At 53.2% G+C, this 20,389-nt stretch overlaps 8 protein-coding genes across 8 annotated transcripts; 4 read left to right on the forward strand and 4 right to left on the reverse strand.

Annotated features, from left to right (window-relative positions):
• Positions 1-1,186: 1,186 nt before the first annotated feature.
• On the reverse strand, positions 1,187-1,579 carry IAQ61_005933 (uncharacterized protein; the record flags this gene model as incomplete). Its single annotated transcript, XM_066096991.1, has 1 exon — positions 1,187-1,579. The coding sequence occupies one exon, from the start codon at positions 1,577-1,579 to the stop codon at positions 1,187-1,189; it is 393 nt and encodes a 130-aa protein (XP_065952983.1).
• Positions 1,580-1,871: 292 nt separating this feature from the next.
• Positions 1,872-9,648, forward strand: IAQ61_005934 (uncharacterized protein; the record flags this gene model as incomplete). The annotated part of the gene is made up of 4 exons (XM_003836011.2): positions 1,872-2,165; positions 2,308-3,075; positions 3,131-7,994; positions 8,069-9,648. The coding sequence occupies 4 exons, from the start codon at positions 1,872-1,874 to the stop codon at positions 9,646-9,648; spliced, it is 7,506 nt and encodes a 2,501-aa protein (XP_003836059.2).
• Positions 9,649-10,072: 424 nt separating this feature from the next.
• On the reverse strand, positions 10,073-12,052 carry CKB2 (casein kinase 2 regulatory subunit). Its single transcript, XM_003836010.2, has 3 exons — positions 11,493-12,052; positions 11,140-11,385; positions 10,073-11,080 (listed from the first exon to the last, which is right to left on the reverse strand). Exons 1-3 carry the CDS (start codon positions 11,547-11,549, stop codon positions 10,616-10,618), a joined length of 768 nt encoding a protein of 255 aa, XP_003836058.1. The 5' UTR covers positions 11,550-12,052; the 3' UTR covers positions 10,073-10,615.
• Positions 12,053-12,175: 123 nt separating this feature from the next.
• Positions 12,176-14,038, forward strand: IAQ61_005936 (uncharacterized protein; the record flags this gene model as incomplete). Its single annotated transcript, XM_003836009.2, has 4 exons — positions 12,176-12,518; positions 12,568-12,671; positions 12,721-12,792; positions 12,844-14,038. Coding segments are annotated over 4 exons (1,668 nt in total), but the record flags the coding sequence as incomplete, so codon positions are not given.
• A 12-nt stretch (positions 14,039-14,050) lies between these two features.
• Positions 14,051-14,827, reverse strand: IAQ61_005937 (uncharacterized protein). Its single transcript, XM_003836008.2, has 3 exons — positions 14,758-14,827; positions 14,541-14,707; positions 14,051-14,459 (listed from the first exon to the last, which is right to left on the reverse strand). Exons 1-3 carry the CDS (start codon positions 14,785-14,787, stop codon positions 14,297-14,299), a joined length of 360 nt encoding a protein of 119 aa, XP_003836056.1. The 5' UTR covers positions 14,788-14,827; the 3' UTR covers positions 14,051-14,296.
• Positions 14,828-15,264: 437 nt separating this feature from the next.
• On the forward strand, positions 15,265-16,342 carry IAQ61_005938 (uncharacterized protein; the record flags this gene model as incomplete). The annotated part of the gene is made up of 3 exons (XM_003836007.1): positions 15,265-15,363; positions 15,413-15,599; positions 15,648-16,342. 3 exons carry the CDS (start codon positions 15,265-15,267, stop codon positions 16,340-16,342), a joined length of 981 nt encoding a protein of 326 aa, XP_003836055.1.
• Positions 16,343-16,888: 546 nt separating this feature from the next.
• On the forward strand, positions 16,889-18,562 carry IAQ61_005939 (uncharacterized protein; the record flags this gene model as incomplete). Its single annotated transcript, XM_066096992.1, has 5 exons — positions 16,889-16,900; positions 17,058-17,081; positions 17,141-17,263; positions 17,324-17,779; positions 17,834-18,562. The coding sequence occupies 5 exons, from the start codon at positions 16,889-16,891 to the stop codon at positions 18,560-18,562; spliced, it is 1,344 nt and encodes a 447-aa protein (XP_065952984.1).
• An 815-nt stretch (positions 18,563-19,377) lies between these two features.
• On the reverse strand, positions 19,378-20,331 carry CHOL2 (Phosphatidyl-N-methylethanolamine N-methyltransferase; the record flags this gene model as incomplete). The annotated part of the gene is made up of 5 exons (XM_003836005.2): positions 19,378-19,777; positions 19,890-19,995; positions 20,118-20,134; positions 20,191-20,230; positions 20,292-20,331. The coding sequence occupies 5 exons, from the start codon at positions 20,329-20,331 to the stop codon at positions 19,378-19,380; spliced, it is 603 nt and encodes a 200-aa protein (XP_003836053.2).
• Positions 20,332-20,389: the final 58 nt, after the last annotated feature.

Below are 20,389 nucleotides of genomic sequence, written 5' to 3' on the forward strand. Positions count from 1 at the left end.
CCACAAAGATGTAGTATAGTATGTGTCTCCAAGTCGGGTCGACATGCTGTTGAGCAGCCCCCACCCCCCGACCCCACAAAGCCGCGCATTTCCCATGGCTGGCGACAAGCTGACAGCGGCCCGCCTTGGGGGAGAAGAGATCTGGACAACTCGGACTGGTGTGCGTTGTCCATGTACTGTGCCATGGCCCTCGACAAGGGCGCCAAAGCGGGTAGCTCCAACGCACGTCTTCTCCAAGTCCCTCACGGTGCATGTCTCGCCGCTGGTTGCCGCGCTCTGCCATTGGACCCCGGCTACCGTACTTGGTCGAACGGAGAGACTGGCGGTGAAGAAGTGCAGTCGGTCGGTCATCGCATGTGCACACCACCACTTCCCAGCCTCCAGTCGCAGCGTTGCTCCCAGATTGCTGCGGCCAACGGGACTAGTAGATACGCAGGAGTAGTATCGGTATGTATGTATGTATGTATGTATGTATGTACGTATGTATGATGATAGTAGGCAGTACTACTACACTAGACACTCGACATCGGATAGCGACAGCCCCCTCTGGCCCACCTTTTGACGAGTAGGCACATACTACGGAGGGTACATACAGTACCCAATCGTGGCAAGGCGTCATACTGTACTTGCTTGTCCTTGCTGCTGTGGGTCGCGGCAAGAGAAGAGAAAGGCTTTCTTTTCTCTTCCCATCGAGTTGCCAGGCTTGCTTGTCCGAATTCCCCCCCTCTCTCTCTCTCTCTCTCTCTCTCTCTCTCTCTCTTACTCTACACCCCCTGCTTCTCTTGCGCCCCACTACTAGCCACCAAAAACACAACAAGAAGCTCCTCCTGTTTCTGGTTCTCGCTGCACAACCACCAACAACAAACACATTGTCACCAGTTGCTCATGCAATGCACCTCGCGGCCTAACCCTAAAATATTTCCCCAGCGGATAAACTATCGCTGCCGTCCCCCGCTTCGCGAATCTTCCTTTTCCCTGCATCGAATCGCTCTCTGACATCTTGCAACTGCTTTTTTGTTGTTGCACCATTGTACTGTACCTCTACACACACCCACACCCACACCCACCTCGCCGCTCTCCCGTACCATCCCATCGCCTCCCTCCCTCCCTCCCCCGGCTGATCGCCCATCGCCCACCCTAGGACCTACATAGCCACCCCTCATTTTTCCTCCCCCTCCCCCTCCTCTTATCTGGAAATATTCCGCCCAGCTGGTCCGGGCGCGTGTTGTGTGTGACGAGGTGGATGAAACGAATCATAGGCTCCAACAGGCTTGGTGCGCGCAAGGAAGACTGACTGGCCCTTTTTGACGGCGATACCGATTGGCGTCGCCGAACCACGTCCCATCCCTCCAAGAGCGGCCACACTCTTCTGCCACGGCCTTGTGACCACTTGCGACGTCTGCTTCCCTTCGTTCGCCTCAACGCCTGCATCCTCCTGCATTGATCGGTCCTCGTCGCCAGGACAGCCGCTCGCGACCTCTCTCTTGATTCGCGTACCTGCCGAAAAGAGAGGGAACTGAGGGAAGAGAGTAATCACTTTCGTCTGGTCTAATACGCGCCGCGCCGCATTGCATCGCATCGCCAGATGCGCCCTTTGAACTCATCCCTACTGTGTTGCCCTGGTCTATCACTAGCGCTGCACCCATCGAGACCTGCAGCAGACCCCGGGACGTACATTGGGTAGTCAGTCAGTCACGCACGCCAACGACACTGCGTACCCGATACCCACAAAGTACATCCCTCTACCACCTTGGTTTTGCCCGCCCTCGCAGTCGCCCTCTTGCCGCTCACTCATTGCGGTTTTGCACGAGCGCCCATGTGCCCACCGCCGCCCAGCTCCCCCCGTTTGCGCGTCTCAAAGTACACGCATAATGTTCGCCGCCAGCTCTTGTCACGTCGCCGCCGCCGCCACACCATCTGTGAGACGAAGGACCCGGCCGCCTTCGAGGACTGGATCGGCTGAGGGTTTGCCGAGTAGAAGGAGTCTGACTTCGTGTGTGGGCAACTTCTGGGAGGCGAAGAGTCGCATCGCAAGGGACATGATGGCATGGGAGTCTGAAAACGACCAGCCATTTGCCGAGTCAATAGAAGAGATAATTCAAGCGCTGGATTGTCACGAAAACTACAAGATAAGGCAGACCATGGCACGCACGGGCGCACTTTCGGTATGACGACGCTCCTTTGTTAGACGGACTCTTCTCGTTTTTTTTGGTTGCGGAACCCCTCCCACATAGTATTGACGCATCAGTGCAAGTCACATTGCGAATGCTGCACATGTTCAAATGCAAATCGACTAACCCATACCAGTTTGACCATGTAATCTCTACGCCCTCGTCAGAACTATGGACTCCAGCTCCACGATGCAACCCGATTCCTCCACCACCATCATACAATGATTCAGTCGCAGATTTACCCCCAGACTACACGTCCACAGATGCGCTCGCACTAGCGCAAACACCTGATTATACACCTTTTTCATCTTTCAGCGCTCCGATATGCTCTAATACCCCAAACTGTTTACGAATCAGTCATAATACGTCTCCATCCTCTTCGCTTTTCTTGGACGAGAAATCATTGTACGTCGACATAGATTTTGGATATAGTGACAGCGGAATCAGGTCACACGCAAAGAAAAAGCCAAAGCAAGCTGCCAAAAAAGCGGGTGCAGCAAATCCACCAGAGGAGAAGAAAGAGGAGGAAACTGCAGGCGGTGGAGATGGCGGTGGCGGTGGCGACCCTCCAGCTGATGGTGGGGCCGGAAGCGGGGATGGTGGAGACGGAGATAAAGGTAAGAAGAAGACGAAGAAGGAGAAGGAAGAGGAAGACCGGTTAAAGAAGGAGGAAGAAGAGCGGTTGAAAAAGGAAGAGGAGGAGCGTGCGGCCAAGGAAGAGGAGGAGCGTGCGGCCAAGGAAGAAGAGGAACGCTTGGCTAAGGAGGCAGAAGAAGAGGCAGAGCGCGTGAAGAAGGAAAAGGAAGATGCTGCCGCCGCCGCCGCAGAATCCGCGCAGAATAATGACGACTGGGCGGCAATAGGGGCAACGACTGGAAAGAAGAAGAAGGGTAAAAAGGGGAAAGTTGGTATTCCCGTATGCACGATCTAATGATAGTAGGACGCTAATGTGACAATAGGCGGCTGAGGCCGTACCTCCACCTCCCCCACCTCCTCCGGAACCATCGGCTGATCCCGCATACGACGACATCGACCTGGACGACATAGGCCCACCGAAGATTGATATGAACTTCAGTGATACTGGAACAAAGAAGGCCGGGTTTGGACTTCCAGGCTTGGGCAAATGGTCTGCCGGGTGGGGCGGCTCAGGGATAGGATCTGCGATAGGGTCTACGACCAAGGCAGTGTGGGGGTTTGACGGCGCTAATGATGCAAACGACGCCGGTGACAACCGATCAGACTCGGACAAGAAAAAGAAAAATTCTTCTGGATTTGACTTTGAATTTGATACTCTTGAGCCAGGGGCTGCGAAGAAAGAGGAAGACGACCCATCGGCTTTCAGTTTTGGCGATGCAAAGGACAAGAAAAAAAAGAAGAAGGGCGCAGTGGAAGTGGAACCACCGCCAGAACCCGAGACCATCGTCGAACCCGAACCCGAGCCCGTGCCAGAGCCAGAGCCAGAGCCAGAAAAACCAGCTGTCGATCCATTTGCGGGCCTCAGTAAGAAGGAAAGGAAGAAACTCGAGAAGAAGATGAAAGATGAGGCCAAGGCAAAGGAAATCGAGGACGCACAGCTGAAGGAAGAAGAGGAAGCAGCTGCGGCGAAGCGACAGGAAGAGGAAGAAGCGGAGCGCATCCGTTTGGAGGAAGAGGAAGCTGAGAACAAGAGGAAAGAAGAAGAAGAAGCTGCTGCTGCTGCTGCTGCCGAGGAAGAGGCAGCACGGAAAAAGAAGGAAGACGCGGAATACAACGACTGGGCCGCTCAAACGACAGGCACTGCCAAGAAGAAAAAGAAGAAGAAGGGTGTAGTAGAGGAAGAACCCCCGCCGCCACCGCCGCCTCCTCCAGAACCTGAGGTTGTCCCGGAGCCTGATCCAGCCCCTGTGGAAGATAAGACTGCTGAAGGGTGGGATGACTGGGGCTCGGCTGCACCCGTGGTCAAGAAGGGTAAGAAGAGTAAGAAGAATGCAGCAGCGGCTGCTGTTCCAGAGCCTGAGCCGGTCGTAGTCGAAGCTGCTCCTGAACCAGAAGTCTTACCTGCGCCCTCACCCGTCAAAGAGGAAGATTCTTGGGACGGCGGGTGGGCGGCAACAACGATTACAGGAAAGAAAAAGAAGAGCAAAAAGGCTGCAAAAGAAGAACCACCTCCACCTCCTCCCGAGCCTGAAGCTGACCCGGAACCTGAGCCGGAACCCGAACCTGTTGTAGAGCCTGAACCTGAGCCTGAACCTGAACCTGAAGCCGCAAAGACTGATTGGGGCCTAAGTGCGATATGGGGAGGTGGCAAGAAGAAAAAGAAGGGCAAACTCATCGAGCCGGAACCGGAACCTGAGCTAGCAGGGGAAGAGGTCCAAGAGCCCGTCGACGTTGAAGAACCCAATCAAGACGAGGAAGAGGACTGGGGCATGACGCCATCGTGGGGTAAAAGGCAGAAAGACCCGAAAAAGGACGCTCCTGTGGAGGTTGGTGAAGAAACCACGATACCTGTGCAGAAGCCCGACGAGGACGATCCATGGGGTAGTGCAGCGTTCAACATTGGTAAAAAGGCAAAGAAGATCAAGAAGAGCGGCATAATTGCGCAATTGTCCGGCGCTTTCGAGCCGGAGCCTGAACTGCCGCCTATGAAGGAGATTGAGGCCGCTCCGCAAGCAGAAGACGAAGACATTTGGGGAACGGCTGCGACTTCGACAAAGAAAAAGAAGAAGAAGAAGGACGAAGTAGCAGAAGAAGCCTTGACGAAGACGATAAGCAAAGAATCGGGTGCCAAATCTGCCAATGACACCTTTGAAGATCTCATTAATCTGGACGAGCCCCCGCCACCAGAAGAGGAAGCACCAGCTCCAGTGGAAGAGAAGAAGAAAGACAAGAAAGAAAAGGAATCAAAATCCGGCGGCATCTGGAGCTCGCTCGGCAGCACAAAACCAGGCAAGAAGGAGACGTCGGCAGAGAAAAGGGCTCGTGAGAAGCGTGAGAAGAAGGAGAGGGAAGAGGCTGAAAGACTGGAAAGAGAAGCTGCGGAGAAAGAAGAGGAGGAGCGCCTCGCCCGTGAAGCGGAAGAAGCCGCTGCTGAACAAGCTCGCATAGAAGCTGAGGAGGCCGAGGCCGAAGCAGCTCGCATTGCAGCAGAGGAAGAAGCAGCTCGAGTGGCGGCCGAAGAGGCAGAGGCAGAGGCAGCGCGAATTGCTGCCGAAGAGGCAGAAGCAGAGGCGGCTCGTATTGTAGCCGAAGAAGCAGAAGCCGCTCGTCTTGCGGCTGAGGAAGCAGAGAGGAAGAGGAAGGAAGAGGAAGAAGCTGCACCCAAGAGCTCCGGATGGGGCTCCCTCTTAGGCTTTTCCAAAAAGAAAGAGTCCACGAAAGAGAAAAGAGCTCGGGAAAAGAAGGAAGCAGAGGAAAAGGCGGCACGGGAAGAAAAGGAACGTCTTGAGCGCGAAGAACAGGAACGCCTTGCCCGCGAGGAAGAGGAACGTCTCGCAGCAGAAGAAGCCGAGCGTGCTGCTGCCGAGGAACAAGAACGACTCGATCGCGAGGCTGCGGAAGCAGCAGAGGCTGAAGCTGCAGAGAAGGCTAGGATCGAAGCTGAAGAGGCTGCCGAAAAGGCTAGGATTGAGGCTGAAGAGGCGGCCGCCAAGGCCAAAGAAGAGAAAGAGGCGAGCTCTGGGTGGGGTCTGTTTGGAGGGGGTAAGAAGAAGGAAAGTGCAAAGCAGAGACGCGAACGCGAAGCCAGGGAGAAGAAAGAACGTGAGGAGCAGGAGGCCAAAGAAGCGGCTGAAGCGGCAGAGGCCGCGGAGAAGGAAGCTGCTGAGCAAGCCGAGAAGGAGGCAGAGGAGGCTGAGCTCGCCCGCATCGCTGAAGAAGAAGCGGCAGCAGCCGCTGCCGCCGCTGCCGAACCAGAGCCTGAGCCCGAACCAGTCGTCTTGACCTCAAAAGAGAAGAAGAAGAAAAAGAAGAGGGGCGTTGTCGAGGAAGCCCCTCCTCCACCTCCACCTCCACCCGCGCCAGCGGAGCCTATGAACGACGACGATCTGTTCGATCTAGTCAAGGATGTACCAGAAGATGAACTTCTCGCTGAACTCGGCGAGGTCGCTGCTCCCGCTGCTCCAAAATCTGCTTCGCCGCCGATTGCAGAGGCCAAGAAAGAAGAGTTTGGAGGTAGTGGTTGGGGAAGCGCTTGGGGTATCTCACTTCGCAAGACGAAGAAGGTCGAGCCGAAGATCGAGGAGCCTGAACCTGAACCTGAACCTGAATCTGAACCTGAACCTGAAGAGCCTGCTCCTGAAGAAGATCCCGAGGAGCCTGAGCCTGAAGCTGAGCCTGAAGCTGAGCCTGAAGCTGAGCCTGAAGCTGAGCCTGAAGCTGAGCCTGAAGCTGAGCCTGAACCCGAACCCGAACCAGAGGTCCCTGAAGAGCCTCTGGTTGTTGAAGAACCACCAGCAGAGGAACCTCCGCTTAAGAAATCCTCTAGGAAATCCAAGTCAGGCACTGAACGTTCAAGCAAGAGCAAAAGCAAAAGCAAACGGGACAGATACGCCTCACCAGAACCGGAACCAGTTCCAGAACCTATCACAGAAGAGCCTGAGGTTGAACCTGCACCAGAGGTAGAAGCTGAACCAGAACCAGAACCTGCGCCCAAGAAGTCCTCCAGAGAAAAGTCCTCCAAGGACAAGTCGTCGAGGGACAAATCTTCAAAGGACAAGTCTTCCAAGGACAAGGACAAGAAGAAATCTAGAAAGTCGAGACACGAACCCGAACCCGAACCAGAGCCAGAGCCGGAACCATTCGTCGTCGTACCAGAGCCCGAACCTGAGCCGGCTGAAGATGTGGTGCCGGGTGGCTTTCCGGCAGACGAGGATATGGATATGATGAATGACCATCCTGATGCTGACTTGATTGACCTTGATCACCCTGATGCTGGTCCGGAGCCGGAGGCTGAACCAGAGGCTGAGCCAGAACCTGAGGCAGAGGCTGATGCTGAGCCAGAACCAGAAGCTGAGCCCGAACCAGAGCCAGAAGCTGAACCAGAGCCAGAACCAGAACCAGAACCAGAGCCAGAAGCTGAGCCTGAACCTGAACCTGAACCTGAGCCTGTGGTTGTTGTTTCTGAGAAGAGGCATAAAAAGTCAAAGAAGAGCAGCAAGTCACGATCCAAGCACGTTGTTGAAGCTCCTCCACCTCCTCCACCGCCACCGCCAGAGTTTGAAGCTGAGGAGCCGGCTGAGGATGAGTTTGAAAATGCATCCGCAGAGCGTGAGCCGACAGACGTTGAAGATCCCGTAGAAGAAGATGCGGAAGACAAACTGCCTACACCGCCTCCAGAGCCTGTTCCTGAACCCAAATCAGTTTCCCCGAAAAAGGTTCGTACCAAGGTGCATCGAAACGGGCCCTCGGGCTCATGGGGAATCTTTGCGCCTGGTGCTAAAAATAAGACTCGCACAAAGTCGTCAGGTGCTGAAGATGGTGGAAGCAGCGCGGCTCGTACAAAGTCGGTGCGCACCGCATCGACTAGAGACAATGATGCCAAGTCACGCTCATCTGGATCCGATAAGGTGTCGAAGGAACCGAATATGTCCCGCTCTAAGCCTGCACGGGCTTCCACAGGCTTTGGTGCACTCTTTGGCGTTGCGCCGCCCCCGCCATCACGTTCCAAGTCGTATCGCACATCCGCAACGCCAATGGCTCGTTCACGCCGCCCCTCTGTCGACCACGATGTGATGATGTCGCCACCGCAGACCGATACCGACGCCAAATACTCATCAAAAGCAGCAAGGGTCATGGGCATGAAGAGCTCTCGTAGATCAAGTACCAGAGACAGGGGCAAAACTAGAGGTAAGCATTCCCCGCTACGCTGTGCCGGCGAACTATTGGCCGCAAAAGACGGCACGGAACTAACCGCACATCAGCTGTTCCAGACCCGTACCCCATTGATGATGATTTGGACGTCGTTGACGATGACTATCCTACGCCAACTCAGAGACCAGAGATGTCGCGTCGTAAATCGAAGCGCGATTCAGCACAGCCCGTGGAGCCCGTGAGTGCGCCGCCCAGTTCGGATGACCCTGTCTATGTGGATCCCATGGACCTGGAGCCTGCTCCAGCTGAGGCTGAAAGACCCCGCCGTGAGCGCGAAAGAGATCGCGAAAGAGATCGCCCACGTCGCGAGCGCGGCAATTCCGATGCCATGCGCACACTTGCAGGAGTTGCGGGCACCGCCGCCGCTGTCAGTGGCTTCAAGGGCATGTTTGGACTCGGGCGCAAGAAGACTGCGCCACCAGTAGAAGACGACCGTCGTGACCGTCGCAAGAGCACTTATGAAAACGAGGATGAGCGTAGACATCGCAAGCGATCCACTGCCCGCGGCGGTATGACGGAGGAAGAAGAGAAGCGATTACGACATGAACGCCGTAGTGTCAAGCGCAGCTCACGCATGCCTGAGGTCGAGGCTGACATGATGATGTCTGGTGGAAATGGAGGCGCAAACGGCAGTGCCGAACACGATCCAGAACGTGAAGCACGACGTGCAGAGCGAAGAGCGAAACGGGAGAGAGGATTAGACAAAGACTCACGTCGCGCCGAGTTGGAGGAAGCCGAGGCCAAGGCTGAACGGCGCCGTGAGCGTGAGCGCGAAATCGAGCGCACTACTCTTGCGGAAAAGAAGGCACGGCAGATGGCGGAATTAGAACGTCGCAACAAGGAGGCTGAAGAGCAACTACGTCGGATGGCTGAGAAGGAGGAGCGCAAGAAGGCTCGCATGGAGCGCAAGTCGGCCGAAGACCGAGAGAAGGATCGTGAGCATCGTTCGTCGCGCCGCAAGGACAAAGCCAGTGGGACTGAGCGCCGCCGATCGCATGCCGACGATGATGCAGAACGTCGCCGTCGCCACGAAGAGCGTCGTGCTGCTCGTCGCCAATCCGAATACCCCACGGCCGCCAACGGCGAGCCCATTACTGACTACTTCGACGAACGCAACGGCGGGGCCATAGCACCCAAGAAGCACCGTAGCTCCCGCGCCGCACAAGAGGAGAAGAACTCGCCCTACATTAGCAAAGGTGCCGATAAAACCTCCTCGTGGGTCCAAAGCCTCTCAGACGAACCGCCCCTCCCGCCACCCATCTCCGAAACCGTCCTCGATCCCGCCCCCGGGACACGAGAGACGCCCCCGGAGGACGAGGAAACGCCGTCACAAGACGAAGACATTCGCCTGCGCATCGCCGGCCGCCGCGGCCCCAAACGCGACAAGGAGCGTGCAGAGCGTGCTCGCGCCCTAGGCGAGCGCGACCGCGCTGACAAGGACCGCAAGAGCCGTCGTCGCGCCCCTGTCGAGGATGACCGCGAGCGCAAACGCACAAGTCGTCGCACGAGTTATGCGCCGCCTGTTGCGTACGAGGAGCCGCCTGTTCGGACGTGGGATGGCAGGCCGGCACTCGATCATCCTGCGAGTGGCGGGACGAAGAGGGGGAGTTGGTTTAAGAAGATGTTTTAGGGGGAAGAAGGGGGGGGGGTTAGAAGGAACAGGACATGATGATGGGAATTGATTGACTGACTGATTGACTGACGGACTGACGGATTGATGATACTTACTTCACTAACGAACCCTTCGCAACCCACATTATAGTATTCTTTTTATTCCCCGCCATGCTTTTTTATTTTCTGGGATACAGCGTGGCTTTTGCATGGCGCGGTGTTTGAAAATCTCGGGCCCGCTTTCATTCATGCCTGGTTGGTCTTGTCGCTGGGCTTTTGATACGTCTGTTAACTTGTATTGCTGCGTTTTTTTGTTCGTTTTTTTTTGCTGTTCAGCGCGTTTGCATTGGTGGTGGCATTTATGTGTTTGATTGGCTGTAGATACACACATACTCATATACTTATATATATACGTATAGCGCGCTGATAAGTTGTTGCAACCGCAGACACCTCATCCCTGCAAACACCTGCTTGCACGAGTACAAACATGAATGACACGATGTGTGAGCCTGTCATTCCTTCTTGCCCATCCCCTCCACCAGGAGTTTGCCTTCTTATTTTCACTCTCGTGCGGCGGGTTTGGCGGGGTGTATGCGGGTGCCTGATGAGGATTGGATGCGATGGGATGGGATAAATGTCGTGTCGAATCGTGTCGCGTTTCTGTTGGGTGGGTGGGTGGGTGTGGGAGTACAGAGAGTCAAGGTACTTGTTGCGAGTGTGTATAGTATGGGGGTATGAAGCTTGGTGGGGTATGTTTTTGATGGGGGTTTGAGGGGTTAGGTGGGGGATAAGGATATGTGGGAAGATTTTGGTGTTATTTGGAACCCTATCTTTCCTGGCAAAAAAAAGGGGGATGGATGTGAAAAAAGAAGACAAGGGAAGGGAAAAGAAAGAGAGGGAACATAAATGACCGGCTTTACAACTGCCCGTTTACAACAGAAATTAGTATCTTAATAGTCCTTCCTACTTTCACACATTTGTGTGTTTTAAACGTGCACAGCTGTGCCCTCGATTCCTTGTTGCAATTCCATTTCTTCGTCATCCTCTTCCTCTTCTACTACGACATCCTCTTGCTCGAACCCCGTTTCCATATTCAACATCCTCAGCCGCTCCTTCATTTGTTCGCGCTGCTCGGCCTGCCACCTTGACAGCGCGGCTGCGGCATGTACTTTGAAACCGAAGACGCGAGGTTCGTAGCGGCGTTGTGACTTGGGCGGGAGCATGGCGGGATATACTTGAAAGAGGATGTTGTGGAACGAGGTGCCAAAGTAGGCACCGTCGATGACGGCGTGGCGTGAGGATTTGGGATTGTAGAGATCTTCGCAGCGGGCGCAGTAGAGTTTGACGGGCGAGGTGTTGGGCACGTCCGAGGGGCCCATGGGTAGGAGGGGTTGTGATTCGCACATGACGCGGGGGCATTTGCCAAAGTCTGATTTCTTGAACTTCTCGAGCTGTTCAGAAAATGTTAGTTCTCTTCCTTGTCTGGCATCTCGGATAGTGTCGGACATACCATCTTTGCTAAGCCTCTGGTAGTGACAATGTATCGTGCGTGGACGAGGCCGTAGAGATGCCGCGCAGACTTCTCGATTTGTTCTCGCATGTCGTCGTCGCAGTCAAAGTCGAACACATCTGTGACGAGATCGAGCGCATATTGGTAGTACTGTACTTCTGTGTTGAGGCCAGTAAGGTTGAACCGGTCCGTCAGGTATTCCTCGTCGATCTCGCAGAAGTACTCGTTTCCTCGTGAGGATATGAACTGGTGGGAAATTAGCCGTATCCAGCCTACGCCATGTCGGGCCAAAGATATCCATAGCATTGGTATGGAACAACTGGTGCTGCGACATGTGGAGCCGAAGTACCTACCCAGTCGCGCCAGTAGCTTGTGTAGTCGCTGTCGGTGTCGCTGTTGAAGTCGTCCATGGTGTGCTTGCCTATTGCTCGTAGGTTTCTTGTACTGTGTATAATGTATAATCTGTATAGCCTGCAAGTGCCAACGTGGTGAGGTGGTGCGATGAAACGTGGCTCGGAACGCGGTACCGGAGTGAATTGCACGCGCTGGTGGGATGCTGGCCGGGCTGTTGCATCCCACCTTCAAAGGGTAGGGTTTCTCCGCTCCGGGTGCATTGACCCTGTCCAGCCAAGCTGAGTCATGCAGTAGCCAGCCATTGAGCCCTCTTCCAGGCTGTGGTATGGCTTGTTGTGAGTTAGCCCTTTCTACCCTGTGCTACATGCAATGTGTAAATGCCTAGGTATATCATGACAATGGGCTCACTGTCTTCCCTCATATCTCCAAGTCTATACTGCTGTTGGAGGTCGACCAGACTTGCGAGTGTGAACCTGCGACAATGGATATCTCCTTCCCCATGATAGATTCATCACGAAGAGCATTTTGAGAACACGATACTCTCTCTTCTACTCGTGGGACCTTCGGGATTGAATAAGAGGAATAAGAGCAGTCCAGAACGTTATCTCTCACACCCTGGGGCCGTATAAGCACGCCCTGCACGTGTTGTTCTTAACCCGCAATGCGCCTTACTGAATACAGCTTAGCAGTGTGCTACCCCAGCTTCGGTTGTGCCATTGTGACTGACCGAGGCCGGTTCTTGTCGGCTTTGTACCGCGAAGTCGTACTTACAAACGTCTCGGAGCTGCGCAGTTTTGAATATATTCTTTTTCTGTGCTGTGATTGCATACACATCAAATTCGCCATGAAGTCTTTTACATGCAGAGAAGCCCCTCGGCTGTTGTCACGATCAAATCTAGCACAGAGAGCACCAGTCGCAGCCCACAGGAATGCAAACACATGGAGACAAGAACAACGAAGAGGATTTGGTTCGACGAGACGGCTACTGGTGGTCAAACCATATCTATTAGCAGACATTGGAGAAGGTACATAGACTGCACCACATTGCTAGACTAAGACTAATGTCATGAGTAGGGATTACCGAATGTCAGGTTATACAGTGGTTCGTCAAACCAGGAGCGCGTGTCGAGCAATTCGATCCTATTTGTGAAGTCCAATCAGACAAGGCATCTGTCGAGGTACGACCAAGTATCTCCAGGAAGCGAATGATTACCAACTCTAGGGTAGATCACTTCACGATTCGACGGCGTAATCAAGAAGCTATATTATGAGCCGGATGACATGGCCAAGGTCGGAAAGGTAACAACGGCTCTTATCAAATCTTACAGAAGCATTCACTAATTTACGAAGCCTCTGGTAGATATCGATATACAAAGCGAAATATCTCCAGCCGATGAGGCGCTGCTCAATGACGGATCCGGCGCACCGGCAAACAAGCAAGCACCTGAGCAATCACAAACACAGGAGCAGGGTATTGAGCTGGATCGGAACGATACGAAGGCAGCCAGCGGTAATTTTTCTACGCCGGCCCAATCACTGCCATCAGAGCCCGTTCAAGAGCACTCTAAACCACCGCGTCAGCTAGGCAAACACGCGTCGTTGGCCACGCCCGCTGTGCGACACATAATCAAGGAGAACAAGTTGAATATTGAAGACATTGAAGGCACAGGGAAAGAAGGAAGGGTCACCAAAGAAGATGTTCAAAGATACATTGAGGCAAGCAGGCAATCTGCAGCAGCGCCACTTGTCTCGTCCACACCAACGCCTGGGCCTAAGCCAACTCAGCAGGTTGAAGACCAGACCAAGCCCTTGTCGCCAATTCAAGCTGGCATGTTCAAGCAGATGACTAAATCTTTGTCTATTCCACATTTCCTCTACACAGATTCAGTCGACTTCAGCTCTCTTACCTCACTTCGGCAGAAGTACAATGCCGGGCGTGAAAAGGCCGATCGCATAACGCCCTTGCCTATAATCATCAAGGCCGTATCTCTCACCCTTCACCAATACCCACTAATCAACTCGCATCTCGATACCACCAATCCCAACAAGCCACAGATTATTCTCAAGGGCAGTCATAACATCGGTATAGCAGTCGACTCGCCCTCGGGTTTACTCGTCCCCGTAATCAAGAACGTCCAGGACCACAGCATCGCATCACTCGCAGCTGAGATCCAGCGTCTTAGCAGCCTTGCACGTGAGGGCAAGCTCACCTCCGCCGACATGACGGGTGCAACGTTTACAGTCAGCAACATTGGCAGCATTGGTGGTACAGCTGTCGCGCCGGTGATTGTGGGACCGCAGGTAGGTATTCTCGGAATCGGCAGAGCAAAGGTCATCCCGGCGTTTGGCAAAAATGGTGAGCTGGTGAAGAGGGAAGAATGTGTGTTTAGCTGGAGTGCAGACCACCGGGTAGTAGATGGAGCGTATGTAGCTAGAGCGGCTGATGAGGTTAGGAAGTGTATAGAAAGTGTCGAGAGCATGCTTGTGCGAATGCGATAGTCGGCTAGACGATATAAAAATGATAACACAGCATTATACTTAATGACGATGTAGTAAACCTCGATGAATTGATTGCTTGTCCATGAATGCCCTGTTGACTTTGATACAACCGAATGATCATGCATTAGATTGTTTCTCGGAGATAGAGTGTAGGTCAATGGTACATCATAGCTTCTACTGATCCGTGTATGCCTTTTGACAGTCGATATCAGCCATTCATCACTATTGATGGCAAAATTCATGACTTAGCACCATAGTGTACGCTTCTGATCCAGAATGTTGTAGTTTTTCTTCCGATCACTGCTCAGTTTGCACCCTTCAATACTTGCTCCAGGCTGTTCTTGCTGTTCGTGTAGGTCTTCTCAAGGTAGTCCTCCTTCTTGTCGAGATTAGCCATCTCCTTGACCAGAGCCTCGCTCTCATCCTTCAACCTCTTCTGTACATCTGGAATAGGCGTGCACACAAACCTATTTGCTTCTTAGTACGACTTGTTCAAACAAAACCGACCCCTCACTTGACAAAAGGTATGGTACAGCGTTGTCACATACATTTTCCCCACACCTTCGTACACCTTTGTCTCAACAGGTAACGAGCTCACTTCCGATGATGTAAGTTGCAGCATTCGGCTTTCCCTTGCTCGCGCCGCCTTTTGTTGTTTGACAATGGCTAGTTGTTGCTCTGCAAACTGCTTCTTCTGACTGATCTCTTGCAGGACCTATACTGTCAACATTGGAATCACTGGATCATCCAAAAAATTATACTGACCTTCTGCAGTGCTTCATTTGACATGGACATTGTGAATACTACAGTCGACAGTCGCAACAGTTGCTTGGTGGGCTCTCCATCTTTGTTAGGGAAAGGCAAGGGCCACGCCTTCTGCCTCTCTCGGCTAGACCCCTGCCACCGCTGCCAGCTTTCTGATTGGCTAGAAGCTCCACCCGTCTGCCAGCTGTGATTCTTTTCCTAGTTGCATCGACACCCACCCTTGGGCGTGTTCGACATTCAACACGTGAATGTTTGTTGGCCTACGGGATTTCTCGCTGTGATCCTGATGCGCATTCACTCATTTCATATTGTCCCACCAACGATCTTTTCAGCATGACGAACCTGCCCTGAAATGCATACGCTGAGTGACGCTTAATCTACCACTTGCATCCGCGCAGTCCGGGCCTAAGTACCAGCTTGTTTTGAAATCTTCTCTGGGCCTGATTGTCTCAAACACCTGGTGCTCTTTTTTCAAGCTTTCTTTGCATATTCCCCTGACTGTCAATCATGACAGGCCTGCTTTCTCGACTTCCGTCGATACCTTATCCACCAGAGCAGGATGGTTTCTGGTCGCCTGTCACGTCGACTATAGACTGGTGCGAAGAGGTTAGTCCAGTGGGAAGCAATGTACTGATACATTCTGACATGGATGAAGAACTACGTTGTCACACAGTATTCTGCCGAGATTATCAACACCCTGACCAATCTACTGTTCATGTACCTGGCCATCAAGGGTATTCGCAATTGCATCAAGCATGGACACGATACGGTCTTCCTTGTAGCCTTCATTGGCTACCTCCTCGTAGGGACCGGAAGCTTCTTTTTTCACGCGACGCTGAAGTGTACGTCATCGCTGAATATTTTGTCGTACTTTTGCTGATATAACAAAGACCCCATGCAGCTCGTGGACGAACTATCGATGATATACACGACATGTCTGATGAACTTTGCAACATTTTCATATGGAAAATCAAGACTCTATTCGACGATACTGGCCATTGGATTGACGGCGATCGCATTATTCATCACGCTCTACTATCACTATCTGCAAGACCCGACTTTTCATCAAAACGCATACGCACTCCTAACTGCAATCGTGCTGTTTCGAGCCATGTATGTCATGGAAGTCAACATTCGACCTAGATTCCGCTCCAAGGAAAGGGAGGCAGCGAATCCCAATGTCCGTAGCGGTGGAAAGACGGGCCAGAAGCAAAAGGACCTCCGAGATGAGCAGATTCTTCGCACGATGTGGAAGATGATTACCTTTGGTCTGAGTATATTTCTAGGTGGTTTTGCAGTTTGGCACTTGGACAATGTGCACTGTTCGACCTTGATCAAATGGCGCCGGGAGATTGGTATGCCCTGGGGGTTCATGTTGGAAGGACATGGGATGTGGCATCTCATGACAGGCACGGGGGCCTACTTCTATATTGTCTGGGGTATCTGGTTGAGACATTGTTTGAACTATAGACAGGATGAGTATGAGCTGGTGTGGCCAAACATTTGGACGGTGCCTTCAGTTGTTAAGGCGCGAAGTTCGGCAGCTAAGGGGCGTGTTGGTGGTACCACGAAGAAGGAGCTATAGCCTAGAGTAGCAGTGGTGTTATAGACATTAGATTGTATGCTATGGATGATACTTGATCCTCTCCTAGATAGGGTATGCTGTTGTTCAGATCCTTCGGCTCGAAAGTGGACGGGGGCAGGGGCAGGGACAGAAATGGTATAGAGATGAAATGGTCGAGGTGTAGGTAAGAAGCGTATCGGTATAGCTCATAGCGCCTCTGTACTCCAGGAAAGTAGTTGTTTCATGTTCGTCTACGAGTAAGTAGAATGCACAATGTACAATAGATATAGTGCATCATCTCCCGTGGACACAGATAGTCCATCTCATTGCCCGCCAAAATTGCCACGACGATCCCCTTGACGGTGTTCCTGTCGCGCGTTGTTTACAGCTAGCGGTCAATAGCGCGGACACGGACCAGGCCCACAATCTTTCCCATGGCCCTCACCGCTTCTGCTCTCCTTCAACCTCTCTCCGCACCAGCACCAACACCACCCTCTACCAACTTCTTGCGCATTCTCAGCTCCCACCCAACACCTTTACCTCAGCACCACATCGCCCACCGCCATCATGCGTGAGATTGTACGTATCACCTTGGTTTTGCATGTTTTGTTGGGCACCTGCAGTGGCGCGTTCCTGCCCCGCGTTTGATTCAGGGTCAACACACAACACAGCCAAGAAAGCGAGAGAAACAGAGAAACAGAGATAGAGCAACAGCTAACAGTCTTCTGCGCTACAGGTCCACCTCCAGACCGGTCAATGCGTAAGTCTATCCTGTCCACGATGCGCTGAGTTAGCTTTGGAAAGCTAACATGTCCTAAGGGTAACCAAATCGGTGCCGCCTTTTGGCAAACCATCTCCGGCGAGCACGGCCTCGACGGCTCCGGTGTCTACAATGGCACTTCAGATCTCCAGCTCGAGCGCATGAATGTCTACTTCAATGAGGTACGCGATTGATCTCCTTGTCCACGCTACGAGGCCGCTGTAGATGCTGACCATTTGCAGGCTTCCGGCAACAAGTTCGTTCCCCGTGCGGTCCTCGTCGATCTCGAGCCTGGTACCATGGATGCCGTCCGCGCTGGACCTTTCGGACAGCTCTTCCGTCCCGACAACTTCGTCTTCGGCCAGTCTGGTGCTGGTAACAACTGGGCGAAGGGTCACTACACTGAGGGTGCCGAGCTGGTTGACCAGGTCCTCGATGTCGTCCGTCGCGAGGCTGAGGGCTGTGACTGCCTCCAGGGTTTCCAGATCACTCACTCCCTCGGTGGTGGTACCGGTGCTGGTATGGGTACCCTATTGATCTCCAAGATCCGTGAGGAGTTCCCTGACCGTATGATGGCCACCTTCTCGGTCGTGCCCTCCCCCAAGGTCTCCGACACCGTTGTCGAGCCCTACAACGCCACCCTATCCGTGCACCAGCTTGTCGAGAACTCCGACGAGACCTTCTGCATTGACAACGAGGTATGTCTTGATCTCCACTACTCATACGGACGGCGCCGAACTAACTCGACCTAGGCTCTCTACGATATCTGCATGAGGACCCTCAAGCTGAACAACCCTTCATACGGTGACCTGAACCACCTCGTCTCCGCCGTCATGTCGGGTGTCACCACCTGCCTGCGTTTCCCTGGTCAGCTCAACTCCGATCTCAGGAAGTTGGCTGTCAACATGGTGCCCTTCCCCCGTCTCCACTTCTTCATGGTCGGATTCGCTCCCCTTACCAGCCGCGGTGCCCACTCCTTCCGCGCCGTCACCGTTCCCGAGCTCACCCAGCAGATGTTCGACCCCAAGAACATGATGGCTGCGTCCGACTTCCGTAACGGTCGCTACCTGACCTGCTCTGCCTACTTCCGTGGTAAGGTCTCCATGAAGGAGGTCGAGGACCAGATGCGCAACGTCCAGAACAAGAACTCATCCTACTTCGTTGAGTGGATCCCCAACAACGTCCAGACCGCTCTCTGTTCCGTGCCTCCCCGTGGCCTCAAGATGTCCTCCACCTTTGTCGGTAACTCGACCTCCATTCAGGAGCTATTCAAGCGTGTTGGTGACCAGTTCACTGCCATGTTCAGGCGCAAGGCTTTCTTGCATTGGTACACTGGTGAGGGTATGGACGAGATGGAGTTCACCGAGGCCGAGTCCAACATGAACGATCTGGTGTCCGAGTACCAGCAATACCAGGAGGCTTCCGTCTCCGACGCTGAGGAGGAGTACGACGAGGAGGCTCCTCTTGAGGCTGAAGAGTAAGCTTGCCAACTGTAATACCTCGCTGGGCTTGAGTATTGGTATTGGTGGTCTACTATAATGTTTCGATTCGTCCTTTGAGCAAGTTGTCTGCATCCAAGTGATTGTAATGAGGCAAGTTCAACTTGTTTCGGCACAATGGGTTGGGTCAAGCGACGTCTCTTGAGTGTAGAAGCAAATCTTGTTAGCGAAAAGATTATATTGCATGCTTCTCACTATCAACAAAGGCCAGTCTATCGTATCGTGTACGTGATGTATTGTAGTCGTCCTGAATGTTTGATCCAATGAGCGTGAGATGATGCTGTTTGTCTCCGTCTTACCTGGCCTACGGTCCAGTAAAGGGTATCGTCCTGCATTTCGCAAAGTCAAAGGCCGACTCGCATGAGACGTGCAACCTATTTTTTCTGTCGCTCTGGGTGGTTGTCGCTTTGGGCTGTGTCAAGTTCATGCAAAAGTGCTTTTGTTCATACCAACTATATACTAAGACTCATCGTTTTACGGTGGTGGCAGTTGAATACCCGCACACAGTTCCAACAAACCTCATATGCGCCCGTGTCGCTGTGCTGTACTCTCTCTCTCTCTCTCTCTCTTTGTATCATGCTCTCAGCTGTGCAATCTAACGGTGCTATGTTGAATCCAAATTATACCGCCACTTGTCTCACCGCACCTTTTTCGTGACTCCGGCCGTGGGGTACGACATCTTCATGTGCAGAGAGCATACATATACCTCGCACAAAGATTTACGAAACCCCAAGGTCTCAGGAGCCGGGGGGACATTTGCCCGAGTCGACGTTCCCGAGTGGTTCGAGAGCAACGGTCTACAAGGCCTTCTTGCCCTTCTGCCTCTCCTCGTCTCTCTTCTGGTAAATCATGTTCGTGAACGGGTCCTCCCACCTGCGCGCCACGCTGTACGCCACGGCCACCAAGGCGGTCAGCAAAAGGCCCGCCGGCTTTCCGAACCAGAGGGCTGTGGCGAGAAAGCTCATTGTCGAGCCGTGGTACATGGGCGCGTTGGAGACGTTGAAGGGAAAGGATGTGACGGGTGCGTCCATGAGGATGCCAAAGTAGTCGCCGAGGTATGTGCCGGTTACGCCGAGGGCGTACATGGATGTTAGGACGAGGGTGTTGCCTGTGAGGAAGAGGGGGATTGCAGAGTATTTGACGAGTGGGGAGAGGAGGGTTGGGTGCGTGGGTTGGGCGGCGAGAGCTTCGTTGTAGCTGGGGATTTTGGTTAGCAGGATGCTGGATGCCAATGAGATGATGGTACTGTTCGTCTGAATTTGTGAACAGGTGGAATCATTTGAGAGAATGCAGGGGGACGTGGACGTACAGGTAGTCTCTGAAGATGCCGAGAGAGAAGATGGTTACGGCGAGCACATAGCACCCCAGTCGAGGGTTCCCACCCGCAAGCTTAGTGAGGAACTTGTTATGATATTCTGTGTAGTTCTCGTCAGTCTTTTCATCCCGTATATCCTTTCCACCCACCCGACTACCCGATGACCAAGGTGTTGGCCAAGCTCGAAGGTGGAACGTCCACAATGAAGCCGAGGTATCGTACCTTGCTGCGCAGCAATGCTAGATTCCATTTAGCTCCCAGACGAAAAAAGCATTTCAGTGTCGGGTAGACCTACTTCCAAAACGTCGGATTAAACAAGATGCTCGCCGCAGATACTGTTGCAACATATTAGCCTGGATCTGACGAAGCTCTTCCTCCCGCATCATGTCGGCTTACTCCACAAACTGGGCTGGCTAAAGTCTATGTAAGAGCTCATGATCGCTGAAAGTACGAGATCAGTAAGAAGATTGATGTTTGGATTTGAGGTTGTGAGC

The sequence above is a fragment of the Plenodomus lingam genome (genome assembly GCF_022343315.1).
Source record: "Plenodomus lingam strain CAN1 chromosome Unknown contig_23, whole genome shotgun sequence".
NCBI classification, from domain to species: domain Eukaryota; kingdom Fungi; phylum Ascomycota; class Dothideomycetes; order Pleosporales; family Leptosphaeriaceae; genus Plenodomus; species Plenodomus lingam.

Excerpts from the sequence above, each read along its gene's own strand:
- CKB2 (XM_003836010.2), bottom strand. The coding sequence starts at position 11,549 with ATGGACGACTTCAACAGCGACACCGACAGCGACTACACAAGCTACTGG. Across the intron at positions 11,386-11,492 it reads CAAGCTACTGGCGCGACTGG|TTCATATCCTCACGAGGAAA; the intron begins GTAGGTACTTCG and ends ATTTCCCACCAG. Across the intron at positions 11,081-11,139 it reads CCAGAGGCTTAGCAAAGATG|CTCGAGAAGTTCAAGAAATC; the intron begins GTATGTCCGACA and ends TTTTCTGAACAG.
- IAQ61_005937 (XM_003836008.2), bottom strand. The coding sequence starts at position 14,787 with ATGTCCATGTCAAATGAAGCACTGCAGAAG. Across the intron at positions 14,708-14,757 it reads CAAATGAAGCACTGCAGAAG|GTCCTGCAAGAGATCAGTCA; the intron begins GTCAGTATAATT and ends TTGACAGTATAG. Across the intron at positions 14,460-14,540 it reads TACGAAGGTGTGGGGAAAAT|GTTTGTGTGCACGCCTATTC; the intron begins GTATGTGACAAC and ends AGAAGCAAATAG.